The 18,091-nt window shown below is 40.7% G+C and overlaps 1 protein-coding gene across 1 annotated transcript in view; it reads left to right on the top strand.

Annotated features, from left to right (window-relative positions):
• ITK (IL2 inducible T cell kinase) overlaps positions 1-18,091 on the top strand; it is a 63,801-nt gene that overhangs the window by 14,383 nt on the left and 31,327 nt on the right. Inside the window, 5 exon segments of the mRNA XM_025434915.3 lie at positions 6,169-6,273; positions 8,327-8,408; positions 10,173-10,301; positions 13,525-13,565; positions 16,094-16,245. Coding sequence (XP_025290700.1) covers positions 6,169-6,273; positions 8,327-8,408; positions 10,173-10,301; positions 13,525-13,565; positions 16,094-16,245 — 509 coding nt within the window.

Here is an 18,091-nt window from a genome sequence, read left to right as displayed (position 1 = left end):
GAAGTCAGCAACAGTTCATCCCAAATTGCCCCAGTGTTTTAGAAGATGCTACTTTTTTCATTGAGACTGTAATGATCACATCCTTATTAGGTATCAGGCAACATGCCCGGTGCCTTTCCAAAGCTTAGGTCATAGTGACCCTACACAGCAGCTGTCAGCAATCCCATTCCTCCTCAAAAGCTAAAAGAACTAAGCCCAAAGAACAGAGACAACTTGCCCTGTGCTACTTGTCATCACAGAGATTCAAATCATGGCTTTTTCAAGTTCTGAATCTCTGCTTTTCTCCCTTGCAGCACCAGGTCCCCTTTGTCATCAAAGGCTTCTGTTGAGTTGGGAGGCAGGGAGTAAATTCATGGGCTACTTTGAGCATGTTTTGCAGAGGATGAAACTAGAATCCAGGAAGACTCCTATGCCCCATTTTAGAACTGGCATTCTACTGTGTATGTTTGGAGGTGACAACCCCCAAATCAGTCACTTAAGTTTCATTTCACATGATATCAGTTATAATTTCAATTGTGTCATCATGTGATTTCAGATTGTACAATGCACTACACACCAAAAGAGGCATTGAGTGAAATATTTGAAATGCCTTGGTTAAAATCATCACCAGAAAGATTTTCTAATTATAAAGAAGTTCTTATAAAGGCAGTATGTGGCCACTTTTACAATGTTATCAGGGAAAATCTGAAATATACTCTTCTTGAAAAATACTCTATTAGCTTATGCCTGAAATTCCATTATCAAAGCTCCTTCTTGGCTTCAGTCTCTAATATCTGTCCTAATCCAAACTCCTCTAAAAATAAGCCAAGCTTTACTCAATAAGTTAAACTTTTGGTGAATGACTATTTGAGGAAGATTTTGATAAGCAAGTGGGAGGAAAAGCAGAAAGTATAAGCCCTCTGAGAGGAAATGTAACACAGTTGAGAAGACCAGGAAATAGTCCCTTTTGTGGTTTGGGCCTGATTATACGAATAATTTGCAAATTAAACAAATGACTCTAGAATGTCAAAATTACCAGTATCACCAGTTAAAAATTAACATTGCCCTCCCAAATGTTGGTTCTTGGTTACATATTTGCCCAAAAGAAAATCACTTCCAAAAACGGACACAAAAAGATGAGAGAACAAAGTCTTCATTTATGTATGGTATTTGGAGAAAGAAAGGAACACTTGAGTGATTGATTTATCATTTGAATGAGTTTATTTTGTGAGTAGGTATATGTGATTTTTGTAAGTCTCTAAATTAGCCCAATAATTCAGGGACTATTATCATTCTTTACTTTAGGAAAAAACAAAAACAAAAACAAAAAAAAAAACAAGGCAGCTGAGAAGTTGAAACACTTGCCTCACATTGCGCAGCTCATCATGCAGATGCAGGTCTACCTGACATGAAAGTTGCAATCCTCTCCCACTTTGCCTCTCCAAAGCTGAAATTTGGCTGTTTTTCAGAAGAGTGGAGATATCCTTTTTCATAGGTATCAGATACATAGCTTCTCATTGACATATCTGTGGAACTAACCAAGCAGCCAAGGAGACAATGTTATAGAAATGAAGTGGAGGTATCATTCTGAAGAAGCAGAAAATGTACTCCCCCTTTCAAATCCAGCACAAGCATTGCACGACCAAATAGGATGCAGACAAATGTCTGCTGGGCCACAGCTTGGAGTATAGATTACGCAAATGATTGTTTAGTGTGGAGTCTGGGGAATGAAAATCTCCTGTGGAAAGTCGGGGCATGTGCAAAGCCGTGAAATATAGCCGTTAAGTGCTCAGACTCTGGAGTCATAGATTTGAGGTTGTACCTGCCATTCCACTTTTTAAGAGACTTGACCTCTCTGAACAAGTTCCTCACTTGCAAGATGGGCCAATGATACTTTGCAGGATCGTAGATTAAATCGGTTCTGGCCTGCTGAGTGGCTGAAGTGTAAGTGCTCAAAGATGTTGATCATTCTTTATTTCAGTTTTGTTCCCTGCCTCTCTCTTTGAAACTCAAGGTTCAAAATTCTATTTTATACAATATACTAACATAAAAAGAAAGGGGATATAAAAGTTGTATGCACAAGCTTGCCTTTGTGCAAATATGTAGACACCAGAATCTTGTTGGATTGCGTTTGACATATGTCAGGTATCCAGGGAGAAGCTTTGGAATATGAAGACAGTGCAGCTTTGAACATGGCCAAGAAGAGACAAAGGCCAAGTGAGGTCCTATGATTTTTCACCCCAGTGATGCAGATGGAATGACAAATAAGAATGAGAGCAGGTTTTACATGGTGTCTCTCTTTTCCTGATGGCTATTGTGTGGTTTCCTTGGAAGGTTTACCCTGGCATTTTTCAGAAATAGCACAGTTGTTTGGGATGATTACAGGCAATCACCATTTTGCAGAGATGGAACTGTGTTTAGCTCACTGACCGGCTACACCCCAGTACCCAGTTGAGGGGTTGCATAGCTGGTCTTGTGTTTACCACATATCAGATCTCATGAAATTCGAGGACAACCTGCCTCAGGACACCTGTTTAGGAAAAAAGAGTGACTTTTGATGGTGGAACATGATATCCATACCAACAGAACAAACCCGAGAGCCGGCTCACCTGGCAGACTGTTAAAACACAGTCTCTTAAAAATCCATGTTTGAAGTCAATAGATATTAAGAGATCAAAGGAGATAATCTGAGGTGGAAGAGAAACCTCCTTGGATATCTTGAAGCCACACTGTCCAATAATGTAGCCACAGCCTTGTGTGGCCACTGAGCACTTGAAATGTGGCAAGTCCAAATTGAGATATGTTATACAATACATAATTTCAAGGACTTAGTACTGAAAATAATGTATCTCATTATTTTTTTATGTTGATTACAAGTTGAAATAAGATTTTAGATATAATAGGGTAGACAAATACACTCTTAAAATTAATTTTATTGCTTCTTTTTGCTTCCTTTTAGTGTGGCTACTAAAAAACTTTAAGTTACACATACGGTTCACATTCTGCTATTCTTGGACAGCACTGCTTTAGAACTTCACAAAGACTTCTCATATCTACTCACAACTCTGGTTGATACTTAACAACATTTTATACCCTGATTTCGATGATCCTAGGCTATTAACAACCAATACATATCCAGAACTTTGCTTCCCCAGGGCTTTGCTTTTACTGTGAACTCTGCATAGGATGATTACCCACCCCCATGCCACTAGACTTCATACCTAGCTCCTTTTTCAACTCCCTGATCTTTTCTCAAAGGCCCTCTCCCCAGACAAAGCCTGTCCTGTCTACAAGGTGGGCATATCAATCTGTTCCATTTTCTTTATAGCATTTGTTTATATTGTCTGACTTCTCAACAAGACTGTGAGCACCAAGAAAAGGTAACCATGTTCATCTCTCTATTTCCTGCCCACGGAATAGCACTTAGCTTATAGCAGACCCACAGTAAATAGTTCCTGAATAGCTAAATGCATTAGCCTTAAATCTGAGATTGTTTAAACTGTGCTTTAATGTGATGCCCTTAGTTTATATCATACCAATTGAGCACCTATTGGAGACTCACCACTATGCCTTAGAGATATGGTGATAGATGTCCTGGTCTCACTCTCGGGAGAGAACAGGACTCAGTGGGTTCCAAGGATAAACATCTGTGCAAACAGAGTTGTCATATTACTGCCATGAGGCTTTTGTTGTATTTTGCTATGTATACTACTAAGGAAATAATGCAACAGAAGTCAAAAAACAAGATAACCTCAAAGCTCAGACTCCCTGTTTACCCAGAGCAGCAGAAGATTGTTGAAAAGGCAGTTCCCTTGTGTTCTTCTGTTTTCGAAAAACAGATTAACCATCCTAAAGAACTATGATTATGGGCAGGACCAACCCATGTATTTCAGGCCGTGGAAGACTCTAAATGAGAAGATATTTTGAGCTCAAAGAATATATGTTTTCAGAGGTTTTTAAAGGAAAATTGACCTTTTAATACATCCTTACATTACAAAAGCAAGCTGCAAACCACTGTGTGGAGCAGATGCTTATTTTTGTTTGTATATGTGCTATAAATGTGTGTGGGAAAGACAAATGCATTCCAAATGGTTAACCTTGGCTACCTCAGGGTTGTGGAGAAGGGTGCAATCATAGGGCTCTATAAATATTTTCTTAACATATTGCCATGTTATTTTATCTGTTACAATGAACATGGAAAAATTTTGTACTTTCAAAAAATGAATTAAGTAGTCTTTAGAAAAAAAATTTAAAAAGAAACACCACATCCCTATATTTGGTAGGGATACTTTTCACATCTTGACTTTTTTCATCCCAGTTCTCTGCCTCGGCTGCTAAAGCAAAGGCCAGCAACCAGGCTGGATATAAAAAAATAGAAGCACAAGCTGAGCTCACTTCTGGAGAATTTTATGATGTTATGGCTCTCTTACCATAGTTAGGAATTCCTTAACCTCTTTAATTGGGAGGGTACCCTTTATTGAGGGCACTTGCTTTAAGCCAAGTAATTTGTTTACATATTCCCATTTTGTTCTCTAAATAAGCTCTAAAAGGTAGGTATTTATATCCTCACTTAGTGGATATAAAAAGTGAAGTTCAGGGAGGTGAGATGAATTGTCCAAGGTCACAGAGCTGGTTATAGGTTGAGCCAACCTTGCAGAGAAGAATTACAAAAACAACTAGAAAACAAGTAACAAGATGGCAATGAGTACAAACCTATCAATAAGCAGTTACATTTAAATAGTATTTACATAGCAACTATATGTAAATAGTCTAAATGCTCCACTCAAAAGACATAGGGGGACAGAATGAATTGAAAAAAAAAAATAAACCAAGACTCATCTATATGCTGCCTATAGGAGACTCACTTCAGACCCAAAGACACACACAGACTAAAAGTGAAGGGATGAATAAAAGTATTCTGTGCAAATGGACACACGTGCACACAAAAATCCAGGTTAGCAATAATTATATCAGTCAAAATAAAACTTTAAAACAAAAAAATGGTAACAAGAGACAAAGGGCATTATACAATGATAAAGGGACCAATACAATGAGAAGATATAACAATTCTAACAATGAGAAGATATAACAATTGTAAGTATCAATGTACCCAACATTAGCACACCTAACAACATAAAACAGATAGTAACAGACATAGAGGGAGAGAGAGAGAGATTGATAATAATACAATACTAGTAGGGGACTTGAACACCCCCACTTGTGTCAACTGACAGATTATTCAGACAGAAAATCAATAAGGAAATAGAACCCAACTTTGAAGCTAGCCTTTTTCAACCTTTTGCCCAAGTCACCACCATTTGATACCTCTTTCTAAAAGATAAGGTGTAATGAAGTATTTTGCATCTGGTTCCATAGCTGAATTAAACTCTACTCTCAATGAAAGTCTAATTCTAGGCACTTGTGAAAGGCTTCTGCTCCACAGAAGCTTTTCCTTAACTAGCCTTCTTTGGAGCCTGATAGTTCACAACAGAATCTGTCCCATTGGGTGACATCCCCTTGGATCCACTCTCTAAGTACAAGGACCCTTAGAATTAAGTAACATGTAGAATCATTATAAAGCATGACTATCACATGACCATAATGTAAATTAATTACCAAGGAAATAAACCTAACTAATTTCCAAGGAAATAAGACATGAGGCCAGTAAGATGAGGAAGGTGAAGAAGAGAAAGTTAAAGGCAGAGTCAGGAATGTCCTACAGGGGTGTTGTTGTGGAACTGTTGATAAATACGAGGGACCTGGAGAAGGCAGATGTAGAAAAGAAAAGTGCCACTGAAGGTATATATCACCATCCAGGCCAGGTAATGGATTGGCACAGTACAGAGAGAATGTGCACACATGTAGTGGTTTCTGTACTGCACTCCTCACCCCAGCTACAATACTGCTGTTTGCCAAAAGGTCCCTAACATATAAGATGTCGTGGCTCAATGGGTAAAAATCAGTCCACCTCATCAAGAGACAATTCACAGGGAATGTTCTCCCAGGAGTCTGCTGAGAGCATCTCTCTGAGGCACAGAGGGTCAACCAGTAGCTTCTAGATATATAGGGGGTGGAGGGTTTCGTTTACAAAGCTAATGGGTCTTATCCAGTAATGGATTTCTACAAGCAACCTGGACAAAAACACTGTCTGCTCTCTTCTTTAAATAGAATATGCTTTTTTCCGCACAGAAAAAGCGCACATTGAAGGGCTCCATTGAACTCTCCCGAATCAAATGTGTCGAGATTGTGAAAAGTGACATTAGTATCCCATGCCACTATAAATATCCATTTCAGGTAAGTCCACTATGCCCAAGGGTTCTAGCTCCCCATTCCTTGGACAATGGTTGAAATCTTTAGTCTTTGTAATAGAAGGTGGGACAGGGTTGACTAGGATCTATATAGTTAGATCTTAGATTAACCCCAGAAGAAAACTGCTATGTTCTTACATCCATCCATCCATCCATCCACTCATTCATTCATTCAATTCAGCAAAGCACAAAATCTTGAAAAAGTTTTCTTACCTCATTTACTTTTCTCTTATGTCTTCCCTACCTCAACAAAAGTCCCAATTCTCTGTTCCTAAAGGAAGGGGGAAAACTATTAATGGCCCCAAGCCGGGTCGCCCGGGTGGCTCAGCAGTTGGGCATCTGCCTTTGGCTCACGACATTGTCCCAGAGTCTCGGGATCGAGTCCTACATCGGGATCCCTGCATGGAGCCTGCTTCTCCCTCTGTCTGTGTCTCTGCCTACCTCTCTGTCTCTCATGAATAAATAAATTTTAAAAATTAAAAATTAAATAAAATCTTTTTTAAAAAATGGCCCCAAGCCCAATTTTCTTTAAGTACAATTTACTCATGTTTTGGGGCAACAGATTGCAGTACTTGATTTTAAATTGTTTGGAGATTCTGGGACAAAAAGATTCAAATTTTATAATCTCAGAGCTATCTAGAGTTGTGTTGTTCAATATACATGTGGATGTTCAATATTTAAATGTAAATTAAACAATATTAAAAATTTCTGAGTCACACTAAGCCACAGTGGAATGAACATTTCACATGTTCAACAGCTGTGTATTGGACAGCACAGGTTATAAAACATTTCCACCATTGCACAAAGTCCTACTGGACAGAATTGGTGGAGGTTATCATTAGTCTTCAGGTCATGACATTGTCCAAATCTTGTCATCACTCTTGGCATCTATGACTCTGAAGGAGAGTAAATATCTCCTTGTACATTCTAGGGTACTGTTCCTCTTTGCCAATTTGAGAGGTAAATATTCCATTTTTAAATGTGATGTAGAAAAGGACTCTTTTCCTATTAGAAAATTGACCTCCACGGGTTGACATTTTTAGTAACGAAAATAAAACAAAGAGCATGCATTTTCCTATCATTAAAATTCCAATTAAAAATGAGTACATTTGGGTCCCCTGGGTGGGGGTTAAGCATCTGCCTTCCACTCAGGTCATGATCTTGGGGGTCCTGAGATGAAACCCCTAATTGGACTCCCTCCTCAGTGGGGAGTCTGCTTCTCCCTCTCCCTCTGCCTCTCCTCTCTCCCCTCATGCTGTCTCTCTCTCTCAAATAAATCAATGAAATCTTTTTAAAAATGACTACATTAAGGGAGTACCTGCACCCCTGACTCTTGATCTCAGCTCAGGTCTTGATCTTAGGGTTGTAAATTCAAGTCCTGTGTTGGGCTCCACACTGGACATGGAGCCCATTAAAAAAAATTTTTTTTTTAAGATTCATGAAAAAAACTGGTGAAATTCAAAGATCTGTACTCTAAGTTAGTAGTGTTGGACCAATGTCAATTTCCTGGTTTTGAAACTGTACTATGGTTATGTAATAAGATGTTATCATTAAGGAGAGGTGGGTGAAAAGAACACAGGAACTCTGTACTCTTTATAGAACCAGTGGGGTGGTTTCATATATTATTATATTATTTCAAACTAAGAAGTTTCTAAAATCTCGATTATACATTTTTCATCTAATTTCTTACTCTTTCATATGCCAGAAAGATTTTTTAATCACCTAAAAATTAATATGGGAAATAAATGTCCTGTCACATGGAGAGCTTATTCTCTAGCTGTTTTAATTTAGCAATGGCTTACTAGTAACATGGAATCTCAAACAAGTTGTGTGAGCTGTGGGGATTTACCCTGTGTCTGCACAGCATTCAAATATCTGAATTAAAAATGACACAGGTCCCCTAATCACCCAGATGTGTGCCTGTAAGTGACAAACGCCCAAGGCCCCACTCTCAGTTCAGTATGCTAGATGGGCCTACTGTCAGCCATCCATCTCTGGGTGCACCACTCACCTTGGAATCTGTGTGTATCTATCTCCAGGTTGTGCATGACAACTACCTCCTCTATGTGTTTGCTCCAGACCGTGAGAGCCGGCAGCGCTGGGTTCTGGCCCTTAAAGAAGGTAACTAATCTCCTGTGTAAATGGCTCCCACAGATTATTTGATTATAGGCTTGGGTTCCTCTGTAAGATAAAGGGCAGCTGATGGTCAAATATTTCTTGCTTTTGGTGTTGGTGTTGGATTCCAATTTTTCACCCTGGGCCCAAGAGGCAACAATCAGTACAGTGCAGGGTCAGCCAAATCCAGCCTACCACCCATTCTTATAAGGGTCTGAGCTAAGGATGGTCTTTGTATTTTTACATGGCCCCATTTTAAAACATTAGGGAAGTACCTCCATAATATATCGGTTTTTCCTACTGGTGAACAAAACCTAAAATATTTACTATCTGACCCTTTAAGAAAAAGTTTGCCAACTCCTGGTCTTGTGTGAAGAAGATGGGCCATTGAGTTAGATGACCTGAGTTTGAATCCCGGCTCTGCTACTGACTAGCCATGTGTGCGTGGGCAACGTCCTCAGCTGCTCTGCGCTTCAGTTTCCCCTATCTATAAAAAAGGAAAGAAGGAGAGAGTGATAATAATAGTACCTGCCTCCAGAACTGCTTCGAGTAAAGCCCTTGAAACCAGCCTGGCCAGAGTCGGCACCCAATCAATGTTAGCTAGCTTTAACGGTTTTCAGGGCAGCAGGAAGGGTATTCCTTAAGGCTCCCCTTCCAGGCAGCATAATTAGAACCAGCAGAGTGTTTGGGTGTATGCGAGATGTGCAACCAGGCTGCTAAGGTGAAAATCCCAGCTCTGCCAGTTATGAGTATGTGACCTGGGGCTAGCTCTTTGACCTTCCTGTGTCTCCATTTCCTCAGCTATAAACTCTGACTAGTAACCATCGGTCACATCATTATTGTGAGAATTAAATGTGTAAAGACCCATCAGATACTTCCAACAATACCCAAAGAAAGTCCTCAACCAGTAGTACTGTTATTTCACCTGAAGCCCTGGATTTACAGGAGAACTGGGTTCAGATACTAATCTGTCCCTAAGTAGCTATAAGGACTAAGTATAAGCCAGCCATTTGGAATCTCAGGAGCTAGGATGGCTTTATCTGAAAAATGAGAATAAAAATACAGTTCTTATCTCCCTCCAAGGTCATTGTCTCAAATGGGGTATGAGCAGGCCAGCACTAGAGAAGCTAGAAAAGGCTCTCAAGTCATGGGACTTAGTATAAACATTAAGGAACAAAAGTTATCAAAAGGGCCCCAATTATGTCCATTGGCCGTTTTCCCTCTGTGGAGGGCTTTACTCACAGGATGTTAGAGCTGGAAGGAACATTTGAGATGGCTTGTCTAGATCTCCATTCCTTATACTTCTTTTCTTTGGCAAGAGAACCTCTTTTTTTTTTTTTCCTACCAAAGTCTCACTTTAAAGCCACAAATCTGGAACCGATAAAAGCAAAATTCCTGTGGTTGAAGGTAGAGAGACGAGGGGGTAGGGATCCCTCCTACTCAGTCTCCCCATTGCCCCTTGGGCACTTTTGTAGGGCCCGCTGATCCAGTCTAACAATCTCATTGAACAGACGAGGGTGTTGTCCAAGCAAGGGACCTACAATTAAGGCAAGGCCAGCCGCCAAGAACCCAGATCTGATGATGCCTAAGTCCAGCATGTACTGCTGCATAAATGGATATGCTTGGGGAAAAGACCATTTTTTCTGACTATTCTGGGTACTCCTCACTCAAGCTCACACAGCAGGGTCTGATTGCAGAGAGTTGGAAAGTTGGTAGCCCTTGGTAGACTGACCTGGAAGTAACTCTTCTACTGGTGCCGATCTCTTTCAGAAACAAAGAATAACAACAGTTTGGTGCCCATGTACCATCCTAATTTCTGGATGGATGGGAGGTGGAGGTGCTGTGCTCAGATGGAGAAGCTTGCAGTGGGCTGTGCTCAGTACGATCCAACCAAGAATGGTAAGGGACTGGGAATTCCCTTTCTCCTTTGCAAAATGACTGATCTCTCTAGTCATAGGAAGTAAAAGCTCTCAGCTTCCTGTCATCAGGAGGGTCAGGGCTTAAATACAAAATTCTGCATTTTCAGAACTTTCAGAGGGAAATCATCTGCCTCAACCATTAGTCTGCTGATGTTTTTTCATCTCAAACCTTATGTCTTTATACTCCTTGCTACTAGAAGTATGATCCTTGGACCAGTAGTGTCAACATCCCTGTGAGCTAGAAATATAAATTCTCTGACCCCACCCCAGGTCCACCAGATCAAAACTTGTGTTTTAACAAATCTCCTGGAGATTTGTGTACACAGTGAAGTTTGGGAAACACTGCTATAACCTTCAAGATAGAAAATGTAAATGACATCGTCTACTTAAATCTTAAGTTGTAGAGACAGATTTAGAGGTACATACATTATTTATTTATTATAATGGTGTCACGTCACACATAGGTTTAATTACACCAGCTCAACTTTATACTGTTGGAGGGGAAGAAAGCAAACCCCAAAACTGCTTACTGCACTCTGCGGCTTCTCCCTGCTTCCCCTTCAAACTCGCTGTTGATCTCTGTAATCTCAGAGAAAAGAAGGCCACAGCCTAAATGCAAAATGAAAACAAAAAACATTGTTTCTAATCCCTGGAGGTCAAAGGCCCCAGAACTTGAGATTGGTATGCAACCCGGCTTTCTCTCCCACGATGGCTCTGGGACTTGAACCTTCAATGAAGTGCAGCTTCACCTGCATGCACTTTTACACATGGTGTGCTCCCATTCCTCACAGTTGTCTGGGGTAGATGGTGTGAAGTCACAGAAGCAGAAGACCTTGAGATGTTAGGTATGCTCAAGGTCACACCGTGAGGAAGTGCTCTGCCAAGCCATTGTTGAATAGCAATGATGGATCCTGTGAATTGTTTTGCTCCCATTCCTCTCTCCTCTCAACCTCTCTTACCCTAGCCACTTTTTCTCATCTCTCAGTTTCTTCTTTGCACAAAAACCTAATACCTCACGTTGACAACCCAAAGCGGATGTGCTAAATGTAACACATGGCTGGGTTTTCCGTGGCTTCCTGAGTCACAGCCCCTCTTAGTACCACTTTTAAAACCACCGCTTCTCACCTTCCCCATTGGGAAAGAAAATTTAAGGTTGCCAGTCCCTTGCTTAGCCCAGAAGAACAATATATACCTAGTTTTAGAAGTGAATGATCTTCTGCATTATCCTACAGCCCATACTCACAAAGGCTAGTGTTTCATAAAAAAGAAACAGGTTTTATATGAGTGAAATCCACCATGATAACAAAATGGCCTGGACTTTCTCCAGTGAGTAAAAGCCCTTTCCAAAGCCCAGCAGCCTGGTCTCCAAATTCCTGCCAGCACCTTGCTTGGGCCCTTAGACAAGTCACTTGGCCATCAAGGGCCCTAATGTCCTCATCTCTCCCATGTTAGGGAAAGTTTCAGGGGTCCTAAGATGAAACAATTTCTAAGCCCCTTTCCAGCTCTGGATTCTTTGAATCTGTATTTCCATTTTGCAGTTTTCACCCTGCATGTTGCTGCTGATCCTCTTTAGGGTGCATGGGATTTAACCTCCATTGAGTCTTAGACACAGGACCGGGGGCATCTGAATGACTCACCAGGATGACACTTGGAGAGGGCTTCTCATGCTGAACTTGCCACATGAATCCAGGGCCTAACCACTGTATAGTCACTCTGTTAGTGGTTGTGCATTTGTGTTGTGATAATGGGATTGTGGAAAGCTCTTAGCACAGCTGCTGGCATTGAGATGTCCGAGTTCTCAATAAATGGTAACTGTGCCTACCAGTCTTTCCTATCTGGGGACAGAGGAATCTGAACCTGAGATATAGCAGTATGTGTGTCTATGTCTGGAAAGCAACAGAGGTGGTTGGGTAAAAATGGACCCTGCTCTACCCAATCCACAGTGACACTCATTTCTGCAACCAGAACTGGCCCTGATGTCAGTACACACCAACTTCACACAGAGGGAGAAGAAAGAAGGGAAGACTAAGGCTAGAAGAAGAGATACCTGTCACAGAATGTTTAGGGCTACAAGAGGCCCAAGGCCACACAGCTCATTCCTGGTAGAGCTGGGGTGAGAACACCAGTCCCCTGGTGCTCTGAGTTGAGTGCTCAGTAGGAACCACGCTTCCAATTATGTTTGTTTTCTTCTTCTCGGTTAATCACAAACCCAGGTCAATACCCCACCGTGCTCTTGCTTAAGAAGTTAGCACAGGGGCTGGGTTCCCATGTCATTGTGTGGATCTCCTCTTACCACATTCCTGGGAGGTACTGTCCCAGTCAGGCAAGGATTAACCTTGTATGTGAGTCAACCTCACATGGAGATGAGGAGCTCACCACCTACTTATTGAGTCTATTCCCATTTTCTATCTAATTATTAAATAATTCTTTGAATTAAGCAGAAGCCTATGTGCTGCCTCCCATGCCCCACCTACTCCCAGACATTCAATTTTGGTCTATTGATTCCAGGCCTGACCTTTTCAGTGCCTCAAAGGAGAAATATCAAGAGACAGAGAGGAAGAGATGAAAGGAGAGAGAGAAGAAAAAGGAGAAAAAGATGAGAGGAGGAAAGAGAAAAAAAGGCAGAGAGGAGAGGTAAAGAGAGGGAAATGTGGAGACACAAACAGATAAACAGAGAGAGAGGTGCTTAGGGTGTTGTTTGGAGGAGATAGTAGGAACACATGCTCAGAAGCATTAACTAACACGATGACCCCTCCCTCACCGCACCCGCCCCCTCCCCAAGCCCACAGCTGCCTCAGGAAGCCAGTGAGTCACTGTTACCCTGAGTCATCAATTCCCACTCTGGGGTTTGGCATGTGGTAGGTGTGTTTGTGGAGGTCTCCCGGCCCACAGAGAAGGACACAAGCCTAACACCTCTGTAGCAACTGTTGGATTAGGCTTTTCCTAGGAACACAGAATATTGACTTCTAGAAGCTTCTAGTATCTCCTAGAAAATGAAATGGGGAACCAACATGCTAAAAGAGATAAAACTCAGGCTCTACACAGCCGATTTTCCTTTCTGTGTCTCAACATCTCCTTCTGACCCTTTGCTTCTAGTGTTCTCCCAAGGGCCTCTTTTCTCTGAAAAGCCCCCTGGCTGCTCGCCTCCAGTTGGGCACATTCAGTTTCATGTTCATTTTCTTTTTCTGTTTTTCTTGTTTCAGCTTCAAAGAAGCCTCTTCCTCCTACTCCTGAAGACAACAGGGTAAGTGAGGGCACGGTGGGCGCCCAGCACTGCAGCTGCCTAACTAGCATGTCCCCTCTGCACTTTCCCCATTTGTCCAGATTTTTCAAATCTTGGGCAATGCAGCAGGTTGTAGTAATTCAGTTGAAATGAACACACTGGGTTTCTTGGACCTGAACTGTCTCATGTGTCTATTTGCACAAAAGGACAATTCAGCTGCTAAAACCTCAGTTTATTTTATTCACTCAACAAAAACGTATTGGTATCAAACTGTATATCCAGCTACCTGACCACTTTGAGGTATAATAAAGCTATGTATATAAAATGATGTACTGGGGCACCTGGATGGCTCAGATGGTTAAGCATCTGCCTTCAGCTCAGGTTATGATCTCTGGGTCCTGGGATAGAGCCCCATGCCAGGCTCCCTGCTCAGCAGGGAGTCTGCTTCTCCATCTCCTTCTGCTGGTACCCCCACTCATGCTCTCTCTCTCTCTCAGATGAATAAATAAAATCTTTTAAAAAATAAAATAAAATGGTGTAATTATTCCACATCTTACTTTTGATAATACTTAATATTTTTAAGTACTTCTACACTTTTACTATTTCAAAGATGTATATGTATATGTGTGTGTATATATATATATATATATATATATATATATATATATATATACTATATATGTGTGTGTGTATGTGCCTCCTTTCCTCACTATCTGTTCTAGCCAGCCACTACAGAGGGTTATAGTTTTATTCACATTTTAAAGCTTGGGAAATCAAGTCCCAAGAGAGGTTTTGAGGCTTTTCCAAGGCCATTCAGCAACTTAGTTGTTAAGCTAGTAGGCAACAGAGTTTCAGGCATGGTGGTTTTAATTCAAGTGGTGGTTCTCAAAGTGTGGTCCCTGGACCAGCAGTATTGGTATCACCTGGGAGCTTGTTAGAAATGCAATATAAATGCTCAAACTGGATCCCAGATCTACTGTCTTCATAATTCTGGAAGAGGGTCTCAGCAATCTGAGTTTTAATAAACCTCCAGGTAATTCTGGGGCACAATGAAGTAGGGAGAAACACTGATCTAATGTATTGATCTATAAGATTTAAGTAATACCAAGCCAGCTCTGGGGAAGCCAACTCTGGCTGCAGATGGTTTCCCTCATAGTCCCACCTATACAGGGTGGAGGTTGTATCTAGGCTCTGAGTATTATTACACATTATTATTATTATTATCATTATAAGCAGATTTCTCACCATATGAATGTCTAACAGGACATTTGAATGTTTTTCAGAATGTGAGATAGTGCAGAGATTTTTGCATTCTTGGCCCTCTCCCATTAAATGCTAGCAGCACACCTAAACCTTTGTGACATTCACAACACTCCCATAGATGTCAAGATGCTCCCTATGGAAAGGTACCACCATCGTTTGAGAACCCCGCTGTGACCTATCTTTTCACAGAGATCGATCAATTAGTTGGGCCTATAATGGGATGAATACCATGATGTCACAGCCCTCTTTAATCTCCAAGTGTCCTTGAATACAACTCCTTCCTCCATTAGCTGTGGGGGTGAAAGCCTCAGTCCCATTGACTCTCATCTGCAGTACTCCAAAACACTACCTAATGAGCTCCACCAATATCTAGACTTCAGATCCTAATCTGACTCGTACATTAGTATGACAAGTTTTTCTTTTTAAATCTCTGGGATTTTTATACCGCCAAATGCTTCAATGTCCTCACAGACATTTTGGTTTCCCAACACCACCATATCTCATCATCACCAGTAATCTCAGTCTCTTCCATATATACTGTCTCACAAAATCTGCCAACCTGTAGCAAGTGTGCCCTTCCTGAACTTCCACAATTGTTTGCTTGTAGTCTCTTCTTCATGTCTTCAATATATCATCCTTAAAAAAATGCTGAGGAGTAGACACCTAGGCAAGAGAGCCCCTAAGAGGAAGAAGGAAGTCCATGTGCTATCAAAGAGAAAGCATTAAGACTAATTCAAGTGCTAAGCTTAGCTATATTCATTTCCCCATTTGGGCCTCTGTTTCCCCATTTCAAACAAAAGAATGGATTGAATGATCTCTCAGAGGCATTCCAGTTCTGGTAGTCTATGATTCTATAGATCTGGACAAAACCACAGTCAAATCAGAAAAGTCTGTACTGAATAACCTAGCACTGACTGCATCACTTTCACCAAGAATATGACGCTTTCCGCAGAGAGGCTATAATGTGTGACCAGCAGACTTTTATGAAAAGCATGTGGCTGCTTGGAATTCACTGTGGTCAAAATTCACCACACAGAATGAGAGGGGAAATGAATTCCAGGTACTGAGTGTCTTTGTGTCATATTCAGCACTGTAGTCCTAAGTCATAAAGAAACCCAACTAGAGAAGGCAGGTGGTTTTAGTGAATACCCAGTGGATTGTAGGAGCTGATGTGTTGACCCAGCATAGAATCAGGAGCAAGTTATAATTTAAGGACTTGTTGATTTTGTTCTGCAGTTTATCTCCTGTCTATGTCATTGCTTGGTTTTGTTTTCTACCTCCTCCAGCGATCACTTCGGGAACCCGAAGAAACCATTGTCATTGCCTTGTATGACTACCAAACAAATGACCCACAGGAACTCATGCTACAACGCAATGAGGAGTACTACCTGCTGGACAGTTCCGAGATTCACTGGTGGAGGGTACAGGACAGGAATGGGTAAGGCATCTTTGTGGTTGCTGTGCCAGCGCTTGACGTGAGGTGGGAATAGAGAAAACACTGGAATGATTTGTCCTCCCTCCGTCAGCATGACCACTTCACTGATGTAGGAGAAGAGAGCAGAGTTAGGAGGAAAAGGAAGGCAGAAGTGGGTTGAGGGGTTCTTTCCACTTCTCAGAAGTGGCAGAGGCAGTCACTTGCTATGCTCTCTACCCATCAAGCACTCCCAGTCTCTGAGCCCATCTAAAAATTCCTGGATTTTTCCACAGACATCCGCAGAGCAGGAGATTGGCAGCTTGTTCTACAAGGAAGCACTATTTTCTTGAGTGTTTGGATGAGACTGAAGGCACATCCCATCATGACGTGTCTATTTTCAAAGAAAAGAAAAGACATGTAGAAATAGTACAGATTAGTGGTTATATTAAGAAGTATCAGGAAGAAGATATGAAAGAGTAGCTACGTTACCAGTCTTTGAACTAGCCATCTACATGAGTCAGGGAGAAAGTTAAGTTGTGCTAATACCAATTGTCCACTATAGGATTTGAGCCTTTCTCTGATCTGAAATACAACAAAATTACTTTTGTTAACCTTCAGAATGCCTAGGATATATATGACTTAGATACTAGCATGAAAACCTTAGTTGTAATGTTTTTAAGTTTCTCAGATTTGTGCTGCTTTATAAGGCTTTAGTTTTTCATTTTAATACATCAGAGGTATTTGCCCAAGCCACAGAATATTCTCCAGAATATGATTTCAATGATTGCATAAATCCGATACAAAAGTGTACCATAATTAGGAATCCCCTTTTGGGGCATTCAGATTACTTCCAGTATTTTGCAGATATTAACAACACTGCAATGAACATTCTTGTATGTTAATATTAGGGGTTTATGTATTCTTAAAGTATGAGGTTATTACTGATTAAAGATATAAATAAGAAAAATACTCCATAACTGTGACATTTGGATGACCTAAATTGATGTCTTATTTAAAAAAAAAAAAATCCAACCTCCATTTGTGCCCATATCAATCCCAAAAGTAATCACTATCAACATTTTCTTGTGTATCCCAGACAAAAAGTTATACATACACAAATGCATCCTTTCTTTTCACTTGAACAAAGGTGATTCATTCTGTTCATCTTGCCTTTAACCTTTGGTAATGTGTCTCAGAGATCTTTTCATATCAGCAGATACAAATCTACTTTGTTTTTTAAATAATTGCATAGTTTTGGAAGATATGCTTGGTTTTTTTTAAAGATTTAATTTATTTATTCATGAGAGACACAGAGAGAGAGAGAGAGAGGCAGAGACACAGGCAGAGAGAGAAGCAGGCTCCATGCAAGGAGCCCGATGTGGGACTCGATCCTGGGTCTCCAGGATCACGCCCTGGGCCGAAGGCGGCACTAAACCACTGAGCTGCCCGATAATGCTTGTATTATAAATATTTGAATGATCTGAAATGGTGGGACACTTAGTTTCCAAGTCATTTGTTTTCTTCATTTGTTATTTTAAACAAGGCCACAGTGAAGATGCTGTATTGCTCATGCTCATGTTTCCAGGCAATGTTTTGAAAAAAGATTTGCAACATATATATTTTTGAAAATATATTTTTCTTTTGAAAAAGTATACATCTCACATTTCTAACTACAGAACTGTTGAATTAGAGCATGTCTCCATTTTGATAGATAATTCCGTCAGAACGATTGCCAAATTTATATTCCCACTACCCACCAACAGTGTGTGGGAGTGTCAACAGTGGGTATCACTAACTTTAAAAATATAATTTAAAAAAAGCTAATATGATGAATAAAGAAAGAAGCATACAAATATCTTTAGGTTAAGGC

This window comes from Canis lupus, chromosome 4 (genome assembly GCF_003254725.2).
Source record: "Canis lupus dingo isolate Sandy chromosome 4, ASM325472v2, whole genome shotgun sequence".
In the NCBI taxonomy this organism is placed as follows: domain Eukaryota; kingdom Metazoa; phylum Chordata; class Mammalia; order Carnivora; family Canidae; genus Canis; species Canis lupus.
Note: the sequence above shows the minus strand (reverse complement) of the source record. Positions and strands in the feature narration are given on the sequence as shown.